The sequence below is a fragment of the Danio aesculapii genome, chromosome 16, assembly GCF_903798145.1.
Source record: "Danio aesculapii chromosome 16, fDanAes4.1, whole genome shotgun sequence".
NCBI lineage: Eukaryota > Metazoa > Chordata > Actinopteri > Cypriniformes > Danionidae > Danio > Danio aesculapii.
The window spans coordinates 21,498,182-21,518,714 of record NC_079450.1 but is presented as its reverse complement, the minus strand read 5'-3'; the positions used below and the strand labels follow the sequence as shown (position 1 = coordinate 21,518,714).

The following is a 20,533-nucleotide window of genomic DNA, read 5'->3' as shown; positions in this document are numbered from 1 at the left end:
ACGTGGTCAACAACGATCTCTCATTCCATCCACTTGCAGCTGCTAGAGTGCGAAACCGGAGAGCATATTCCTGTGTAGATAGAGTACCTTGCTTTAGATGATACAGCTGCTCTCCAGCGGCTACTTCCCCATCAGAACGTCCAAACACCTCTTTGAAATACTCCGTGAAGGTAGTGATGGAATTCATGACCGGCCCGGCTTGGTTCCAGATCGTCTCAGCCCATTTAAGTGCAGGCCCAGAGAGTAGTGATACGATGTAGGCGATCTTTGACTTATCTGTGGGATATAGAGAAGGTTGCATTTCGAATATGAGGGAACATTGTAACAGAAAACCATTGCACTCCCCCGCTCCGCCTGAGTAGGGCGCTGGTCGGGCCATGGGACTGGAAGGAAGGGCCGAAGAAGAAACTGTGGAGGCGGAAGTGCTCGGTGCTGGTGGTGCGTTGGAAAGTGGAGCTGGTGGCTGTAGAATCCGCTTCAACTGGTCCACCAGCTCTTGAAAGTGATCGGGGGTGCTCATGTTGTCGTCGTTATTGGTCCGGGCTTCTGTTATGAAGCGGACAGGAGACAGAGGTAAGGAAACGTTAGGGTGTTTATTAAATGACAACAAGGAGCACATGAAGGATAGCCAGGAGGATCAGGAATGATGTTGGGGTCTTTTCCTCCGTGGCTGGGTAACAGGAATACACGAGGATGGACAGCACACACCAGATACAGCTGACAGAGGATGACACAGACTTGGAAGGACTGGAAGACAGGACGATTCGGGTGGACCAGGAAGACTAGGAGGAATACAAAGAGAACAGGTAAGTAAAGCGTTTGTTTTAGCTGAGGATGACTACGCTGAGTGGTCGCTCAGTTGTCCGCTTTCGTCGAGACGAGCCCGGACAATGAGCGACTGGAGTGCTGTGCTTTTATCTGGTGCTCGTGAATGTGATGCAGCTGTGTGCTCATTAGAAGTCAGGTGATGGTGATCTTCGTGAGTGGGGATCGTGAGAGCCTGACCAATCCGTGACAGATTGTGTATTTATATGATCAGTGTTATTTTAGGTGTATTTACATGGTCGTGCATATATAGGACTCTATTTTAACAATTTAGAAGCAAAAGCATTAAGGGCAAGTCCGAATCCACTTTTGCTATTTTAAGGATGGAAAAATACGCTCTACGCCCTGGCGCATGGTCTAACAGGGTTGTGCTTATTCTCTTAATAAATTATGGGTGTGCTTTAAACATAATGTGCTTTACACCAATAAGAATCTCATCTCCAATTCCCTTTAAGAGTCAGTTGTGTCGCGTCATGATGCATTTGCTATTTACATGGCAGACTTTGATATTGGAGAAATTTAATGCTTCACTAAAGAGTTATATGTGCTATGGCATAAAAATAAAAATAAAAATTATATATATAAATTCATGTAGCGTTCCATAGATTTTTGGACCTGAATTTTTATTTTCATTCCATAGCATATATTATAATTCTTATATCTAAATATATTAGAAATAAAAAGAAAAAAACAAAAAATCCAACATTTATATATGACCGCAGTCAACATTGTGGTGCATAGTATGAATAATAGATATTAATTTTGAGATTTAAAATCATATTTACATGCGTATCTAAACTATTTTGGTTTTAAAGATTAAAAATAACCTTTTAAATACAATACTATAAATATATAAAATTCTAAGTTGCTCAAATCAGTTGCTATATATTCCAACAAAACAAAAAACATGCATAAGTTTAACTGTACACAAAAAAAATCAAATAAATAACAGATAACATGAATGATTTACCAAAGTATATATCAAAGTATGAAAACAACATTATAAATAAAATATGGCGATCACATATAATCACACATAAAAACAACACTTCCAGAAGTACACTTTCATAAAGCATTTAAACACCCATTGATGACTGATGAATGTGAAGTGATGCTATTATTTCCACGTGCACATACACATAACACAAACCTTTACCAGTGACGAGTGAATGAAATGTTTGGGGTTGTGGTGAATGAAAAATGCCTTTAGTTGATGGGTTAGTGTGCAGATGAGGAAGGATCTAGAACATACCCTGCCCACCTCCACTAGCTTGGTGATCATGACGATGCTAAAGCAGTTCTCCTGCCACACCATCCTCCAAAAATCATACACCGTCTCCTGCTTGGGCCCTGCAAACAAACAGACACACACACACACACAGACACACAACCACAGTGAACGCCAGCCAGTGCTACAGATGGCGGGTTTAATTTACCAAGTGTCATTGCATGTTATAAGGCAGTTCAGTAATCCAAAGCCTCACACAGAGTAATTCAATAGCAGACGTTTCTGGTGAATGGAACAGTTCTGAACCTCAGCAGGATGCAGCTCTCTGATAGAAAAAGCTAATTTCTCTCATCAATTGAATCTGCCTCCAAATTCAATTAGGGGGAGAAAAACAGACAAACTACAAACATGTAATGATTTATTTATGGGAGATCTGAAACGAGGAGGGTGACCTTGTTTTAGTAGAGCTGAAAAAAAGGAAAGGGGATGGGCTATAGCTGTTATTTCCCTCCTATTCACACATATTGCGTTTGCTGTCATGCGGTGTCTTTCTGTTGACTGCTTTTGTTTGCAGACTGAGATATAAAAGGATTTGCAAGTTGAGATGTGAGTATTATATTGTTAGTATGTTCATGAAGCTGATTCCTGAGTAGGGTGGAGCACAAATGTAGGGAATTTATTTATTTTTCTTCTTGCCATACAGTGTGTACTAAACAGGGTACATTAACACTGATCCTGTTGAACAGAACAAACCAGCAAATTACAGTAAAATGATTAAAATAATCATTTTATAATAATCACCAGTTATTTGCTCCTCAGCTATTGGAGTCATCTTTGAAAAGAGTCCACAGGTTTGTCCTTGCAACTGGGATGTTTGATTTCTAAATGTCGTTTTAATTTAGAAGGTTTCATGCTCTCTTGTGAGAGCACCTTACTACATATGACACACTGAGGTTTTAAGCCTTTTTTGTCGTCAGTATATGTAAATCCATACTTTACATATTCGGGGTCGTGTGCTTCGACATATTTGTTGCTATAATTAAATGAAATTTCACATGGTTGTCGCGTGCGCATTTCAAAATAAAAGTCCGGTATAAGCAAAATGAGTTAAAAATTAAACATTTGTTTTTTTGACCACACAATCCGCGACCCACTGAAAATGTTCCCGCGACCCACCAGTTGAGAAACACTGGTCTATACCCCTCGTCTATGGAATAAAATCACTGTCATTAATATTTCGTGCGTAAATAAAATTCACGCATCCGTAATTATAAAATCGTAAAGGAAAACGGAGCGTACTCGTAATTTTACGAGGGTACAATTTCAAAATCTGTGATTAGAACAGACACAGATACGACATTTTGTTTTTCTGTTTGTTTATGACTGATACATTTACGATGGGTGTACTTTACAAACACGAATTACAGTTTCTCCACGGACACGAAGTCCTGATTAATTTACGAGTACGAATCAAACAGCGAGACTTCACTGTCAAAATTACGTCACCGCTTCCACAGGCATTAATAAACAAGCGAGAGTCATCGATCATAACGGCGCGCCTGCTGGACGTTCGAGCTTACACACACCGTCTCAGATAAGATTTCTGTTATTCCCTCTTTGAGAAATGTCCGTCATGAGCTGTAATAAAGGTTGAGACTCAATGAAGTCCTATTTCGCTGTGTTTCTTGGACATTTTACTGAATCAAAATTAAGAACGGGGCGAGGATAGAGAGCTAGCATAATGTCAGTTAACATTACAGGCAGCGAGCGCAGAGTCTCAGTGAATCACTGAACGGTGTTTAACTATAACATGACATGTGTTGATTAAGAAACCTTTATTGAAGCCAGATCGACCATTGATCAATTATGTAATGAAGATATCAGCAAAAGGCAGTTTAAATATTTGAGGGTTTGTGCTCACCAGAAGTTTGTAACGTTAAACATTTATGAGACTTTGAATCAAAATAAATAAATATTAAATATGTGACCCCGGACCACAAAACCAGACATGAGGGGCAATCATCTGAAAAAGACCTGTATGTCATCTGAAAGCTGAATAATTAAGCTCCTCATAGATGTATGGAGAGGAGATGATATGATCAGATATATATATATATATATATATATATATATATATATATATATATATATATATATATATATATATATATATATATATATTTATCTTATCTTTAAATTTGTACAAAGTAAGGTATTAGTAACTATTGATATAAATGTTTGTTATGTTATTTGTTATATCTGTTTGTTATATTACTTGATTAAACTATTAGTTACATTATATTGTATTACTATAAATAATAAACTATTACCATAAACATTTATATTACCATTTAGCCGTATACTATTCGGTGTGTTTCTCTCTTTCCGTGTGTGTTTGTTCTATATTGGTGATTGTTTAATTACCACATTATATTTTGCTTATTCTGGTTTATTTAATTAATTGATAAGAGTAAAACTTTTCTTTGTTTTATCTACCTATACTGGATAAATCTGTCTAATTTAATTTGTGTTCTCTGGTGATCTTAGAGTATTTGAGAGTTATTTAAACAGTTAAAAAAGGTGACTTAATCAACAGATGTCATGTTATAGTTAAGTGATTCACTGAGAGACTCTGCGCTCGCTGCCTGTATTGTTAACTGACATTATGTTAGCTCTCTATCCTCGGCCCGTTCCTTATTTTGATTCAGTAAAACGTCAAAGAAACACAGCGAAATAGGACCTCATTGAGTCTCAACCTTTATTACAGCTCATGAAGGACATTTCTCAAAGAGGGAATAACAGAAATCTTATCTGAGACGGTGTGTGTAAGCTCGAACGTCCAGCAGGCGCGCCGTTATGATCGATGACTCTCGCTTGTTTATTAATGCCTGTGGAAGCGGTGACGTAATTTTGACAGTGAAGTCTCGCTGTTTGATTCGTACTCGTAATCAGGACTTCGTGTCCGTGGAGAAACTGTAATTCGTGTTTGTAAAGTACACCCATCGTAAATGTATCAGTCATAAACAAACAGAAAAACAAAATGTCGTATCTGTGTCTGTTCTAATCGCAGATTTTGAAATTGTAGCCTCGTAAAATTACGAGTACGCTCCGTTTTCCTTTACGATTTGATAATTACGGATGCGTGAATTTTATTTACGCACGAAATATTAATGACAGTGATTTTATTCCATACTCGTCACATTAGCATTTTCGTGTTCCAGTTTTTGTTGTAAATGCTTGTTTTTGTAAATAAATACGTGTTTTTTTTTGTGATAACTCGCAAGTCTTGAACGTCTGTGACTGAGTCATAGTGACAATACAATTAGATTTAAACTGTTAAAAAATATGAATAAGGTATATCTAGCTGTAGAAAAAGCCTGATCCAATTAGTTAAATTCTGAGATTGCTTAATATTCGGGGGGCAAAATTGATGCAAGGCCATACTCCACACAATAAATTAAATCCAAATGTGTTTTGAATTAATAAGAAGAATTTAAAACACATTGGATTTATTGATATTACTACAAAAATCTTGTTTGTTTCATTTATGTTTAACTAGCAATCACATAAAGTTTAATAATTCACTTATGTTAAAAGTATGTAATGGAAATTGTATATGGAATCGGAGTACATAAATATTATTTGTTATGGCTAATCATTTTTTTGAGTCTAGTAATTCTGATCTTTAGCCTCCATGATATAGGTGAAATGCACAATCAGCTGGTTACTATCACATCAGTACCTAAAGTGAGCAGATTTATGTTTCTTATTATTATTTTCATCTGCTTTATACATTTTTTATAAACAGTAATGAACATTTTTACTGTTTTTATTTAATAGCCCAGGGATCCTAAGGATTTTGAAAGTATATACATAAAGGATCGCACTATTGTTAAAAAAAAAGTAAGTGTACAGTAAGTGCATAGACAGTTGAGCGATAAATGATTATGAATCCTCTGAAATTTGTATTCTTTTTCAAATATTTCCCAAGTGATGTTTAATGGAGCAAGGAGTTTTTCACAGTATTTTCTATACTTTTTTTCTTCTGGAGAAAGTCTTATTTCTTTTAATTTGGCTGGAATAATAATTTGTAACATCAATATTATTAGCCAGGCGACACGGGGGCTCAGTGGTTAGCACTGTCACCTCACAGCAAGAAGGTCGCTGGTTGGAGTCAAGGCTAGGCCAGTTGGCATTTCTGCGTGGAGTTTGCATGTTCTGCCCATGTTCGTGTGGGTTTCCTCCGGGTGCTCCGCTTTCCCCCACAGTCCAAAGACATGCACTATAGGTGAATTGGGCAAGCTAAATAGCCCGTAGTGTATGTGTGTGAATGAGTGTGTATGTTTCCTAATACTGGATTGCAGCTGGAAGGGCATCCACTGCGTAAAACATATGCTGGATAAGTTGGCGATTCATTCCGCTGTGGTGACCCCTGATGAATAAAGGGACTAAGTCGAAAAGAAAATGAAGAATGAATATTATTAGTCCTTTATACAGAATGTATATTCAATTAATATACTAATATTAATGAATAGCTTTTGTAGCCTTCTCCTAAACTGTGACTTTCTACAACTTTCTCCCAAAGGTCTTTTGAAACAAGGGTGTAATGTGAGTAAAGGTCTAGATTTTCACAGAGTACTGTATGATGATCTTCTATAGGCACAATATATTTATATGAAATTATATAATTCAGCTATTTGAGAAAAGACAATAACTAAAACAAAATATTAAAACAATAGCTACAATAAAAAAGACAACAGGAGTACCTAGACCTAGTACCTTTTTTCAAACTGTTAACAGTTTAACAGTTAATGACTTAATGACAATAAATGGCTGTCAAAAACAAGACACAAATATTAAGAAAATCACTCTGATGTGTAAACAGCCTGTTAGAGAAGAACCTCAATGTTCTGTAGTCAATGTGCTGGTGGTTTTGATAGGGATTTGACTCTAGGAGACAGCAGAATGTAATCCTAACTCCTCAGCACCTCTATTCACACACCTCTCATTAGATTCCATCTGGAGGATCTCTGTGTTCTCAGCATCTTTCTATCTCTCGCTCTCTTGTAAACACACACACAAGGCTGAAGAGAGAAAGTGTCTCTCCCTCATGGGATTGGAAAAAGCCAAACTGAACACACACACAGACACACACACACACACATACACATAACCATCCATCCACCCATCCACAAGTCCTGTCCAGACAAAGATACTCACCCTGAGTGGCGATGAAGTGGTTGGATCGATGGTAACCCTAAAAGAAAGAATAAGAAAGAGGTGACATGCTGTGTAAGCCATTTGTGTCCTAGAAACATCAAACTACTCTTAGAGTATTACTGTTCTTTAGAGTTTCAAGGTCTTTAGTTCTGGCTGTCAACTTCAAAATGTCTGTTTTTAAAAGCTATGATTCGAAAACACCAATCTGGGGTGTTGTAATCTCAAAATGCAACATCCATGAGAAACTCTACTCTACAGACAACACAACTTTTATTAAGCTTCTAATACGACAGGAATCTTCTTCTTATGCAAGAGTGCATGATTTTAAAATAGGGCTATCAATCCATACAATACTGAAGCTTGATTAGGGTACATGTTTACATGACAACTATTTAATAAAAGTGCGTTTTTGCTACTTGGATGTTTAGTATAGTAATGGTACAGATGATATTGTTGTCAAAAACTGTACACAGGTTGTGAATACCTGCATTTTAAAACACAAATATTTTATACATCCAAGTTTAATCAATGTCAAGTAAACACCCCCTTAATCTAATTATCATTGTGTATAACACATTTATTTCACGCTGTTTATTTCCATTTTATATAATAAAAAAAAAATAATTCTTTAACAGCAATAAACTGTTATTGTCAATACAATATTAAATTCTTTAGTCAATACAATACTTTGATAGTCCAATTTTAAATATATTTTGTCTTCTATATACTTAAAATGATATTGCTGCCTGTTTAAACTACTTATTAAACAATTATTGAGATTTAATAGGGGACAACTTATTTATTTTGTGTTCAATACACTTAAATTTGTGTGAATGAATTGTGTGGAACTCTGCATCTTTTTTTACCTATATCAGTTATACTTTTAAATATGTAGTATTTGCTTATGATTGAATGTTTGTGTTGATTTATGTTTTTTGATGTCTGTTTCTGTTCAGTGTATGCAAATATGGGCCTAGAGTCCAAGACAAATTTCCCCATTGGGGACAATAAAGTGTAAACAAACAAACAATCTACAGTGCATTTTTTGTGTCCAACTAGTATTTTTCCTCCTTTGGCGTAAACATTTTAGATAGAACAAAGTTTAAAATGTTACAGTCAAGCTAAATGTAATTAGGTATAGCACACAAATTAAAAATAAATGGTATCTACATTGAAATTAATATATTTTTAATGAAACAATAACAATACATGTACAAAAAAGGAGTTTGTAAATTAAATGGACAGTAAACCAACACAATTAGTTATCTTCTACGTGTTTCCAAAGCTGTTTGAAGATATTTTGAAGAATGTAACCAGTTTTTTTTCTACTATGGAAGTAAATGGTTATCAGTTTCCAGCATTCTTTAAAATATCTTATTTTAAAGAATAATATATTATTATAAAATAAATCTGACCTCCCACTACTAATAGAATAGGAGAGTGTGTTTCAATATTGACAATTTACTTCAATGCAATGCCATTTTGGGGAGTAAATAATGAAAAGAAAAAGCTATTTTAATATGAAGGCATGAAAGAAAAAATACAGTTGGCAGCATAGGTAGTGGTGTATGGTACTCTTCAACACAACTAAAGCAGCTAAACAGCAACAAGCAAACAAACAAAAAAGCCATTCAAAAGTAAGTACAAAAGTAATACTCATTTGCCAGGACAAAAAACTCATCACAGAGGACATCAACTCTCAACATAACTCCATTGGCTTATGTTGGTAACATACAAGGGAAAAAGAAACATCTCAAACATGCAATTTATTTATCAAAGTCAAGCCTTTTCAAAGAACTACCTAGGGGTGGTCCCAAAAAAGAGGATCTGTTTTCATTAAACAGACATTAGCGGAGTAATAGAGGCATGCTCTTTCTTGTTGCTGAGCATTGGCTGCTCTGTTTAGAGATGGCTGCTATATTTTAGACTGGCCCAAGCTATTTGCTCAACACTGTACAACCAGTCTCAGAAACAAACACACTGTAGATGGAAAAGGAAATTGTCGGGGGATGTTTGTTCCACAACTGATTCATCAGTCTATGGGTTTGGGGAATACAGGAAATGTTTAGAATGTAACTGTAGACTAAGAGAAGTAGTAGAATAAGAATTTTATTTTATTTGAGGTTTTCAAACATTTTTAATTCCAGGAATCACCAAATAAGATTATTCCAAAAGTCCAAACTCCTTTACTATAAAAGCAGCTTTATATCATCGAAGTAATTGATTGGATTTAGACGTTTTTTAAGGTAACTGTTTGAAAACAATTTATATGGGCTGCATTTAAACAAACAAATTAAGTTGAACATTACCAAATTTTGTGTTTGTTTAAATTCAGCCCATTTAAATTGTTTACAATCTGTTACCTTAAAAAATAATAAGTAAATCCACTGAATCATTTTTTCAGTGCATTGTCTGTTGAGAATCTTGATTCTGATTGGCTGGAAGGTGTGCAAAAAATGATTTTTTTTTACTTGTGACTGCTGATACAAAAGGGCTAGGACTAGGAGATCTAACGTGTCATAACTGATGAGAATAACTTGGCAAATGCAGATGGAATAAACGGGATATTCAACGACTTGCAACACATTAAAAAGCTTTGGGTTGGGCAGTTCTATTTTCTCTGCGTTGTGAATCTAAGATAAGATGTAACACTTGGTAATACTTTAAAGTAATGGTCCATCAGTTAATGTATTTACTAACATTAACAAACAATTAATGCATTTATTACCATATTTATTCATCTTTGTTAACGTTAGTTAAACTGTTTGCCAGCAGCCAACTTACAGTATGGGCTATATATACACCTACCTAACCTAAAATAGTCTTGACCCCAGTGAGCCACAACAAAAAATAGGTATCACAGGAAAGAAGACACTTTGAGCTTTAGAAAGTTTCATGATAAAAATGTTCATTTATAAACACATTAAATCAGTCTTGTAATAACCTAGAGAAAAATGCCTTGAAATCTAAGCGTCTGGTGAGTTTACATTTCAAATTTGATGAAGAAAGCATGCAAAATGAGATTTCTACAAATTTATTTAACTTAAATGTTAACTCACAGTACATCAACTAATGTTAGCCAGCACAACTTTGGAATTTTATAATGCATTAGTTAAAGTCATGAACTGTGATTTATAAATGCTTCACAAGATTATTCATACTTAGTTAATGTTAGTAAATTCTTTAACATTAACTAATGGACCATTACTTTAAAGTTCTCCCACATCCATTAATGCACAGCAATCCATTTATTGTCCCTTACTTATTATTTATAATATTCATAATATTATTAGATTATTTAAACAATTGAAGCTTAGTTTGAAGCTAGTTAAATTAGAATTTCAGATTTTTAGTCTCTGCAAATACATTTGTATATGCAAAACATTTCTGTCATAATTTTCATAGTCATAAAAACTTTAAAAGTTACTTTACAGTGAATTGCAGAATACATTTATACAACCATGCGGTGAAGCCTAATTATAATTAAAATCCTTCAGTGCTTTACTTTCTATCACAACAAATTAAATATATTATTGTTATATTAATACTATCCATCAAATGTTCTAAGTTTGGCACAGTCATTTGTAACTTGAATGTGCGAGGCTTCCAGTTTTATCTGATACACGTTAAAATAGCTATACAGAAGCAGTTTAAATGTTTGTTTACAGTTTACTGCACTTACTCTTATTCCTCCAGAATGATTCAAAAGTCATGCAAATTCAAAGAAAACAGCTTACTTCCACTTCGGAAAATAAGGTGTGTATTAATCTTTTTTGTTAGTATGACAACCATGGACAAAGAGCAAAGTTTAGTCATACAAGCCTTAAAAATAAATGAAGGTGGTGTACATTATGAAGCATTGCAACAGGATTATAGCATGGTAACAGGGACTGTCCCGTTGAGGAAAATGCGAGGTACGTGTCTATCTCAAGGGCATGATAGCGATAGGAGATCTCAACAATGATTCAGTTCATGGGTTACTCATATCTGCTATCAAACCCTTATTGATCGTATCATCATACCAAAGCCGCAACTTCCCCAATGCAGCTGAAATCATTAAGATTATGATGATACATCATGCTTAAACTTAGATATTTGATGGCTGATTTGAAAATACAAGGAAAGTTCACAGGACACAGAAGCTCATTAAATTGAGAAAAAAAACGGCATGAAAATAATAAAAAGGCTTGACAACACTTGACAACACAAAGCAACTCACAACTCTGGAACAATGCTTAAATAAATGCATTGCATAAAATGCTGTCCGCGAATCTGTACTGTTAAAAAACTAATTGTTTTTTAAAGTGTTGAACATAATAGGCTTTTATTAATATTCTCACATATGCATATTTAAACACGCGCAGCTACTTATCTGTTGTGTTATGATATTATAAACTTTAATATGAAAGTTATTATGAAGTGTCACACTGCTCCTTTTCATACATTCAGCATCAGGAATAAGAGCTTAAAGGGATAGTTCACCCAAAATTTTAATTCTGTCATCATTTACTCACCATTTAAGATTCTTTTTAAAGGGTAAACGATGACATTTACTTAAAAATATCTTATTGTAAGTAAATTCAAAATTCAACAATAAAGGCTTATAACCACTTAATTTAAAATGTTTGGGTAAACTATCCTGTTTAAATAGCTTTAGGTGGTGGGCTGGTCTTAGCCAGTTTAATCTGGTTTTATTCAGTTCCAGCTTGATCAGCTGACCAGTAGCCAATAACTTTATGTTTAAACCTACAGTGCTCAGCATAGTTAAGTGCACCCCATTTTGAAAATGAATATTTTTATCCATTTGTCAGTGAATATAGGCAATGTATTTTGATGCATTTAAACAAAACAGATTTATTAAACAGATATATTTATTAAATATATTTATTAAAATAATATTTTAGTCATCAAACAGATATTACAATTAAATCCAAGCAAAATATTGCAAAAATAATTACAACCTACAAAACTTTACTTACATTTTTTTTTTTTTTTTTTTTGCTTCTCTTGATTTTTCCTCTTTTTTTAAATTAGTATTTAATATTTTTTCGATGACATATAAATGTGGATGTACTAGTTTTTGGACCGTTATCATAAGTTATTTTGTTAGATAAGCTTCTGATTTGGCTTCAGTACTGACTAATCAGTGTTATTATATATGCTGAGCACTGTATTTATGTTTGATTGTTTGTTTCAACAGAATAAAGGCGCAGTATTTTTATTTAAAGTTTGCCTGTTCATTCTTCTCAATTTTTCTCTGCTTGTATTTTTCCAAACTTTAGTAAATGAATGTTTGAGAAAACAAAAGTCAGAGTCCTGCAGAAGTTGAGGTGGAGTTCAGTTGTGTAAAATTCATGGAAGGATAGGTTTAAAGGCTAAAGGTCGGGCTCACTCGCAGACTGCTGATGAGAGTTTTGATGTAAAGCAAATATAAAAAAGAAAAAAAATCTGGTATTGGTCACTTGGTCAGGCTGGGAGACTGACCTCTCAATAGGGCACCAGCTTGGGCAAGACCAGAGACGACCTTAAACAAGTTGAGATCAGCAAAATCTTAGACTGGACTAAAATGTCTTTTCAGCAACTGCACCACACAAAGACTAAAGGCCCCGATATACTTACAGCAAAGTTCTCTTTTGTTCTGTTTTGTGGTAAAAAGAAGTTTGAAATATAGAGTGTGTAAAAATATGCTGTGCACTGTAGTGTACAACACAAAATGAAACACAACTAAAATGAGAAGTAAACATGAGTGAAATGAATGTTTACTTGAGCTCTGCAGCCATCCTGCATGCTTATTTATACATTTGAAGATATATGACATGTATGGGGTTATTCGTGGCCTAGGGCCAGGACACACCAAGCCAACACTAAACAACTAGCACCATCAAAACCCAACTGTACTATTGGCTCATGTTTGATCACGTCTGGACCAAAAAACTGCATGTGAACACACCAGCTGACTGAAACAAGATGTGTGGAACATACCAAACCAACTAGCCTGACCGACAGACTGACAAAGGCCAATGGCCGTCAGCTTTGTGTGTCCCAGCCCTAATGGTTAGAGAGTTGGACTTGTGATCCAAGTTGCAGGTTTGAGTCCCGGCAGGAATTGTAGGTGGTGTGAGTGAATAATCCCAGCTCTCTTCCACCTTCAATACCCTGTTGTTGGTCCCTTGAGCAAGGTAGCAAACAATCAATGGCTGGCTATTGTTCAAGGTGTGTGTTCACGGTGTGTGTGTGTGCACTTGGCTTGGACTGGATGAGCCACACGCCACAACTTTCCTTTTCAACTGTACTATCCTTAAATCTTTGAAATCTAAACATGAACTTGTATTTTTGAACATGTGCATGGGCATTGCTAGGCCATGCCAATTTCCACTCAGAACCTGACACCCCTTAAAAATGTTGCCATTAGTTCAGCGAAGCTGTACAAGCCTCAGACCCCTTTAAATATCTCTATGGCTTCTTCACATGTTTCTGCATATTCTCCAATCCACAGATCACAGCATCACTAAGTAGAAATGGAGGACAAGATGTGTGATTATTAGGGATGTAACGATTCACCTGACTCACGATTCGATACGATTCACGATACTAATCTCCCAATTCATGATTCAGTCCCGATTTTTTAACAAAGTTATTTTAAACAAATAGACCTTTCATTTTTTTCTGAAATGCTGCACATTTTTGCAAAATTTATTTTCTGCCATAACCAAATAGCTATTTTAAAAACAAATACCACCCCCCCCCCCCCCCCCCCCCTCCAAAAAAAAAAAGAAGAAAACAGACTAAAGAAGACTCTTTAATATAAACAAACTAAAACTGTGACTGTGCTGGGATTTTACGATTCTAAAAAGAAATATCAGCATATCTAAATTTTCTGACATAAGCTGAGATCTTTGCACATTTGTACTTTACTGATGAGAAAACTTTTTCACTGGGCACTGAGATGGCTAGTGTGGAGAGAAAATATTTTCCTAAACCAGAGAGCAGTGTGTACTGAGGTGGTCAATAGGCCCTCTGCTCCAGGAGATTGGCCACTGGCATAAAATACTAATTATAAAATTACTAACCATATAGTAGGATAGAGCCAGGAGTTGAACATGATTATGAAGGTGAATGATTAATATTACTTGTATAATTAACCACTATAAGTATCAGTGTGATACACTTAAGAAGTGATAATCTTGAACATTTTTAAATATTCAATAATAATAAGCAATTTATCAAAATATGCATAAACTAACTTGATAAGGAGAGGGTAAAAATAATCTAGTACTTGCTTCTGTAACAGAAAAACTTTCTCTTTGATCTCCGTAGCACTCAGAGCAAGCAGAGCTGCAAATCATCTGGTCCAAATAGTTTTTTTGCATATAGATGTCTGTGACAGTAGTTTTTCACTGTGCTGATGGTTTATGTGCCTCAAAGTTGTTGTTTTATTAGTGTAAGTAAACATCTTTCTCCAGCATTTGCACACAGTTTGTTTTTTTCTCTGGCTCCACTGCCCCACCTCTTGCTCGCCGCTGATGTGCAGGTAAATCGAGTATGTGCTTGTAAACACAACGCCCCCTCTGTTCAAAAAATGTATCGCAATTCATTCAAAATTTCTACCGGTTTAAATCGTCGCATATTTAAAACGATTTTCAACCGACTTAAGGTGAATCGTTGCATCCCTAGTGATTATCAATAGATTGTTGTCATATGCAGTTCTTTGTCAGTACAGTACACACAGTTGTAACATTGCTTAGGAAACAAAACTTATATATATTTAATGAAAACAAGTGCTTAGTTTTACACAGCTTATGACACACTCTCCATAATTATCTTACCAATGATGCGTGGAAACATTCCTGAATTTTGGAATAACTTGGGCAACAACAAGGTTCCAAAATGCCAACAGCACTGGAAAAGAGTACAGAGATGCCCAAACCAATCAGAGAAGAGATGGACAAATGATGGGGAAGGTTGGAGCGAATCATCAGTGATTGTCATTTCTAATTTTACATAACCTTTTGTTTGTCTGTTTAGCTGAGCTACAAAAAAAACCCTGAAATTAAATGTTTCAATATAATGTGAATTCATCAGATTTTAACCATTTTTTTAGATGTTGACAGATACACAGTTGAAGTTAAAATTATTATCCCCCCTGTTTTTTAACACATTTCTAAACATAATAGTTTTAATAACTCATTTCTAATAACTGATTTATTTTATCTTTGCCATGATGACAGTAAATAATATTTGACTAGATATCTTTCAAGACACATCTATAGAGCTTAAAGTGACATTTAAAGGCTTGACTAGGTTAATTAGGTTAAGTAGGCAGGTTAGGGTAATTAGGCAACTTATTGTATAAAAATGTTTGTTCTGGAGACTATCGGAAAAGAAAATAGCTTAAAGGGGCTAATTTTTTACCTTAAAATGGGTTTTTAAAAAATTAAAAACTGCTTTTATTTTAGCTTAAATAAAACAGATGAGACTTTCTTCAGAAGAAAAAAATATTATCAGACATACTGTGAAAATGTCCTTGCTCTGTTAATCAAAATGTGGGAAATATTTAAAAAAGAAAAAAAAAAAGAAAAAAAAAAAGGGGGGGGGGGGGGGACTAATAATTCTGACTTCAACTGTATATATGTGTGGCACATTGTTAAAAACAGTATTAGGACAAATATTATACTATTTAGAGAAAATGTATTCTTTTTGCAAAAAAAAGAAACCCCAAAAAACATTGAGGTTTTATTTTAAGAAGTACATTATAAAATGTAATATATATATATATATATATATATATATATATATATATATATATATATATATATATATATATATATATATATATATATATATATATATATCTACGTATATATACGGCCCACCACCCTTAATCAAGTTTGGTTTTAGGTCCTTCATAAGAAAAGGTTTGAGCATCCCTGCTTGAGCATCATATCCAGTCCACTTTTTAAAATCCAGTATGCACACATGCATACCAGTTATGTGCACCCCTGAAAATTGGTGTGACATGGTTTTTTACAGACATCACAGACCAATGGTAATTCAAACATGTTTACCCTGGTTCAAACTCCTAAACATAACCTGAACAAACTTAATTCTGGCATGATTTCATTCTAAATGCCACACTAGCATGTTCTATTAATTCACTTGAAGTATATCGGGGCCTTAAACCTGTGACTGAACCTTCTCTCCATATTTTGGTTTTGAAAGAACAGAAATGAAAAGGTGAAAAGAACTTTCAAGTGGAAACTAGGTACCAGTTATAAATAAAGCAAAGAAACCTAACAGATGGAACATGAAAGTTTTATGCATCCACATTTAGGGATGAATATAAAGGAGTTATGTGTGTCACGGAGCCACTCTTTCTCATGTTTAAGTAATCCAAACAGAGCAAAGCCATGACACAATACGAGGAAGAAAATAGAGCTTTTGGGGGGGAACAGAGGGAAAGAAAGCAGAGAGAAAGAAAAGAAAGAGCAGCGAAGTACTTACTTCCCTGTTTATCCGAATCTACAGGGTCCAAAGTCGAAGAGGTGGGGAAGGGGGGTAGAAAAAGACAAGACAGACTCTAGTTAATGAGAGGCTGAAGAGAGCTAGAGGATTAACAGATCACAGACAGAAAGAGTGAGAATTAGAAGAAGAAAGAAAGAGAGAGACTTGTGTTAGCCGACTAAGCTCTACGCCAGGGGACAGACACTTGAAATGGAGGCACATGTTTTGGATGTGGAGGTGGGCAAATCTGCAAACTAACCTTAAAAGTGTGAAGTGTTTAATTTCTGTGCCTCTAGCATTATCAAACAGAAAATTGGCTGCTTTTAAACATACTTTCAAGACACTTCTCTCTGCTATTGGTTGGACAAACTGATAGCCCCACCCACTGGCTTACTCCATTGGTCCAGTCGGTGTTGCTGGGGCTGGTCGGAATGTTCAAACAACAGTTTAAAATGCGTTTATACTTCTCTATAGACTTTAACTGAAAAAAAATACACACTCCTCTTTTAAATTGCCTCATTTATTCTTGTGTAAGCTAGTTCCTTGCGAGTTCCTTTACTGGGTTGATTCAAGAGGTGTTCAAAATGAGAGGACAGCAATGAAAAGCGAGTAAACACATTAAACAACAGAGCTGCACTCACTTTAATATGCTCCCTAATAGCTTATACTTACTGCCTGGCTCACCAAAAACAGTAAAAAGAAGCATCCTTTCATTACCGGGTCGTTCTTGAATTTTTGTGTTTTTTCACTGAAGGTGGAAATAAACAGGGAACAAAAATCTATTCTTGTTCAAGAGACAGTTCAATCAAAAATCAACCAAAGCTTTTAGAACCAATTATACTGTATTCCATAAAATGGTTTTAACACCACAATCTCATGGCAACTTGTAACTTTTTGATTTAGTGGCTAAGTCATATGAATTCATACGATCTCATTTGTACAATTTAGTACGATTTTCTTATCCCCCAAATGACGGTTAGGTTTATGGGCAGGGTGCCACATGTCCTTTTTAAAGTCGTACATTTTTGTATGACTGAATTAGCGATTAAACCGACAAAACATAAAATAGTTACGTTGCCTCATGATATCAGGCTGGGTTTTAAACCTTTTCTTTTTCTGTTAAACACAAAAGACAATAATTTGAAGAATGCTGGAAACAAGCAGCCATTGACATCCACAAAAAAGACTAATATAGAAATTAATACAGGTTTTCCAACATTATTCAAAATATCTTATTGGTGTTGCTAAACAGAAGAAGGAAACAAGTTTGGACTAAGTGGATGGTAAGGAAATTATGTCAAAATTTTGAATTTATGAGTGAACTATCCCTTTAAATTGTCCAATGCTTTGTTTTACTCCTGTATATTGGTTAATAATGAAACCACTGGAATTCCAAGGTACAGTATATGACGAATATTGATAATAAATGATAAAATTACAAAATGCCCTACATACAAATTGTACTTATGACTTCCAAGTCTTCATTCGCATCCCAGTTCTTTCAAATTTTTCATTGCTACATACATTTACAGTATTTCATTCAAAACATCCAGCATAACTCAGTAAATCCTTTAATGTATCCAATACCCAAACTATCAAGGTGAGGAAATTGCAAGGAATTAAAATTTAAAGTCTTCTTTTGAATGAAAAACTATTAAAATCATACCTACAATCTGAACATAATATGAAAGATAAAGCCATTTTGTTTAATATAGAAGGTCAAATAAATTAAAAAAACTATACTGCATGCCCCAACATAATTACATTACATCTGTGTCCCTTGACTTATGGCTACTCATCTTTTCCTACTTCTTTCAAATTGCTAGGCATATTTGCAGGATTCCATTTGACATGAACAACAAATCACTTACATCCAAGGTCCAATGTCAAGGTTAGGAAATCGCAAAGTTTTGTATCTAAAATCTTTTTAAATCTATTAGATGGGATTGTTTGACCCGAAAATATAAATTCTGCCAATTGCTCGTTCCCTGTTTCAAAAGTCATAATTTTTTATGCTGCAGAACAGCTGCACATGTATTCAAGGTAAATCATAATACAAATATAAATGTGTGGGTGAGTTTTTGGCTTGGAAAGGGAAGAGAAGGTGGTCATGCCCAACCTGGTGCATTTCGGATCAGCTCTAGATTGCAGGTTGTTTCAGCTGGTATTGCTGACCAATTTTGCCCACATATCTCTTTCTTAAAGGGGATATCGGACCCTAAAGTGGTCATAAAGCACTTTGCAGGAATATATGCTTCACATCTGACCACATACTCTCCAAAAACTTTGGGAGGTCAGATATGTCAGGACAAAAATAACAACATATTTAATCCTACCTACCAGAAAGGGACTGTTAGTGGTCTAAAAAGTTTCTGTCAAAACTGTTATGATGATATGCTACATATGTCAGGGTGTCAAAGTGTCTTCAAATATCGAACAAACTGCAGGGGAGCTACATAATAACAAAAACAGTGACAGTGTGTTGCTGAAGAGAATACGTGACTGCTGACTTACATCAATGTAATTGGCGTTGATATAGTCGGAGTTTGGATCACCGAGCAGCGGGTGCAGTTTCACCCTGTGACGGTCATCTGAAACACAAACACCATTTCATGAACACACTCTGGGATGAACACTTGCATCACCTCTGTAAAATCCATTAAAAGTCTGATTTCTATGCAAATTAGGTTTATTATAGCAAATGTCTTACTTTCCACCCTAATTTTGTTGGCTCGTTAAAGCTGTTACCTTATTTACCAAAAATGCTTTTAGTGCTATAACAGTGCAGACAATATGGGCAAAGGAAATGAAAGGCTATCAACTGGTGTATTTTTATTATTCTTAGTCAATTTCGATGTTCCCCATTTTAGGAACATCAAAACTTTATATCACCAGCCATTCTGAGGTTTAGTGTCCGTAAAACCAAGAATTATTTAAAGCATTACTTTCAAATCATGACATTTTTATATTCATGCAAAGACTGAAAAAAGTGACTCACAACCCATCAGGGTATCATGCCTTCCCTTAGTTTTATCCTTCTTCTTATTGATATCCCAGCCATCAAAGAAGCTCTGCAAATATGTGATTAAATAAAAAGAAACAGAGAAAGAGAGACAGATAAATCTTTTGTGTAAGTTCTGAGAGATCATCACAGTATCCTTAGACTTTGATGAAAACACGATTTATTAAAACATTTTGTGAAAAATGTCATTTAAACCCACAAGCTCTGGATTGTTTTGCAACCCCTAACAAAGATTTCTGTGATATTAGCTTAGGTTTATCAAGTGCAGTTCCAATTTTAAGAAAGATAAACATAATTTTATGCTTGTGATGAAGATAAAATAAATTATATTGAAGAAAATTTACTCTCCGTTTTGATACTTGCAAATGCACATTTTACTGAAGAAAAACAAAGTACTAAATAACACAGTGGACTCCAGGAAATGAAAAACAAAATGCTGACCATCACATGATCAGCATCTGGTAGACAAAAATAAATATTGATGTAAGGAAGTAATAATGAAAAGAATGAAACATGGAAGGAATAAGGATAGATGCATTTATTTTCAGGAAAAAAAACAGTCTAATATTAATTAACATTAAAAAAACAACCTTTTTGCTATATATGGATGGAAGAAAGGACAAGTGGATGAATGGATGGATGGAAGAATGGACAGGGTTAAAGTATGAATAGAAGGATAGTTGGAAAAACAGAGTAAAAAAGAAGGAATTGATGGATGACTTACATAAGGAAGAAGT

At 34.8% G+C, this 20,533-nt stretch overlaps 1 protein-coding gene across 10 annotated transcripts in view; it reads right to left on the bottom strand.

Moving 5' to 3' along the window:
- The window catches only part of ptprub (protein tyrosine phosphatase receptor type Ub), a 445,346-nt gene that overhangs the window by 47,296 nt on the left and 377,517 nt on the right, over nucleotides 1–20,533 (bottom strand). For 4 of the 10 annotated variants that reach the window (XM_056474629.1, XM_056474630.1, XM_056474634.1 and 1 more), the window contains 5 exons: nucleotides 19,773–19,845; nucleotides 19,289–19,365; nucleotides 16,775–16,792; nucleotides 7,274–7,310; nucleotides 2,078–2,175 (listed from right to left, as the gene is read on the bottom strand). In XM_056474629.1, coding sequence (XP_056330604.1) covers nucleotides 2,078–2,175; nucleotides 7,274–7,310; nucleotides 16,775–16,792; nucleotides 19,289–19,365; nucleotides 19,773–19,845 — 303 coding nt within the window. The remainder of the gene's footprint in view (nucleotides 1–2,077; nucleotides 2,176–7,273; nucleotides 7,311–16,774; nucleotides 16,793–19,288; nucleotides 19,366–19,772; nucleotides 19,846–20,533) is intronic. The other 6 variants (XM_056474632.1, XM_056474633.1, XM_056474636.1 and 3 more) reach the window with 3 other exon arrangements.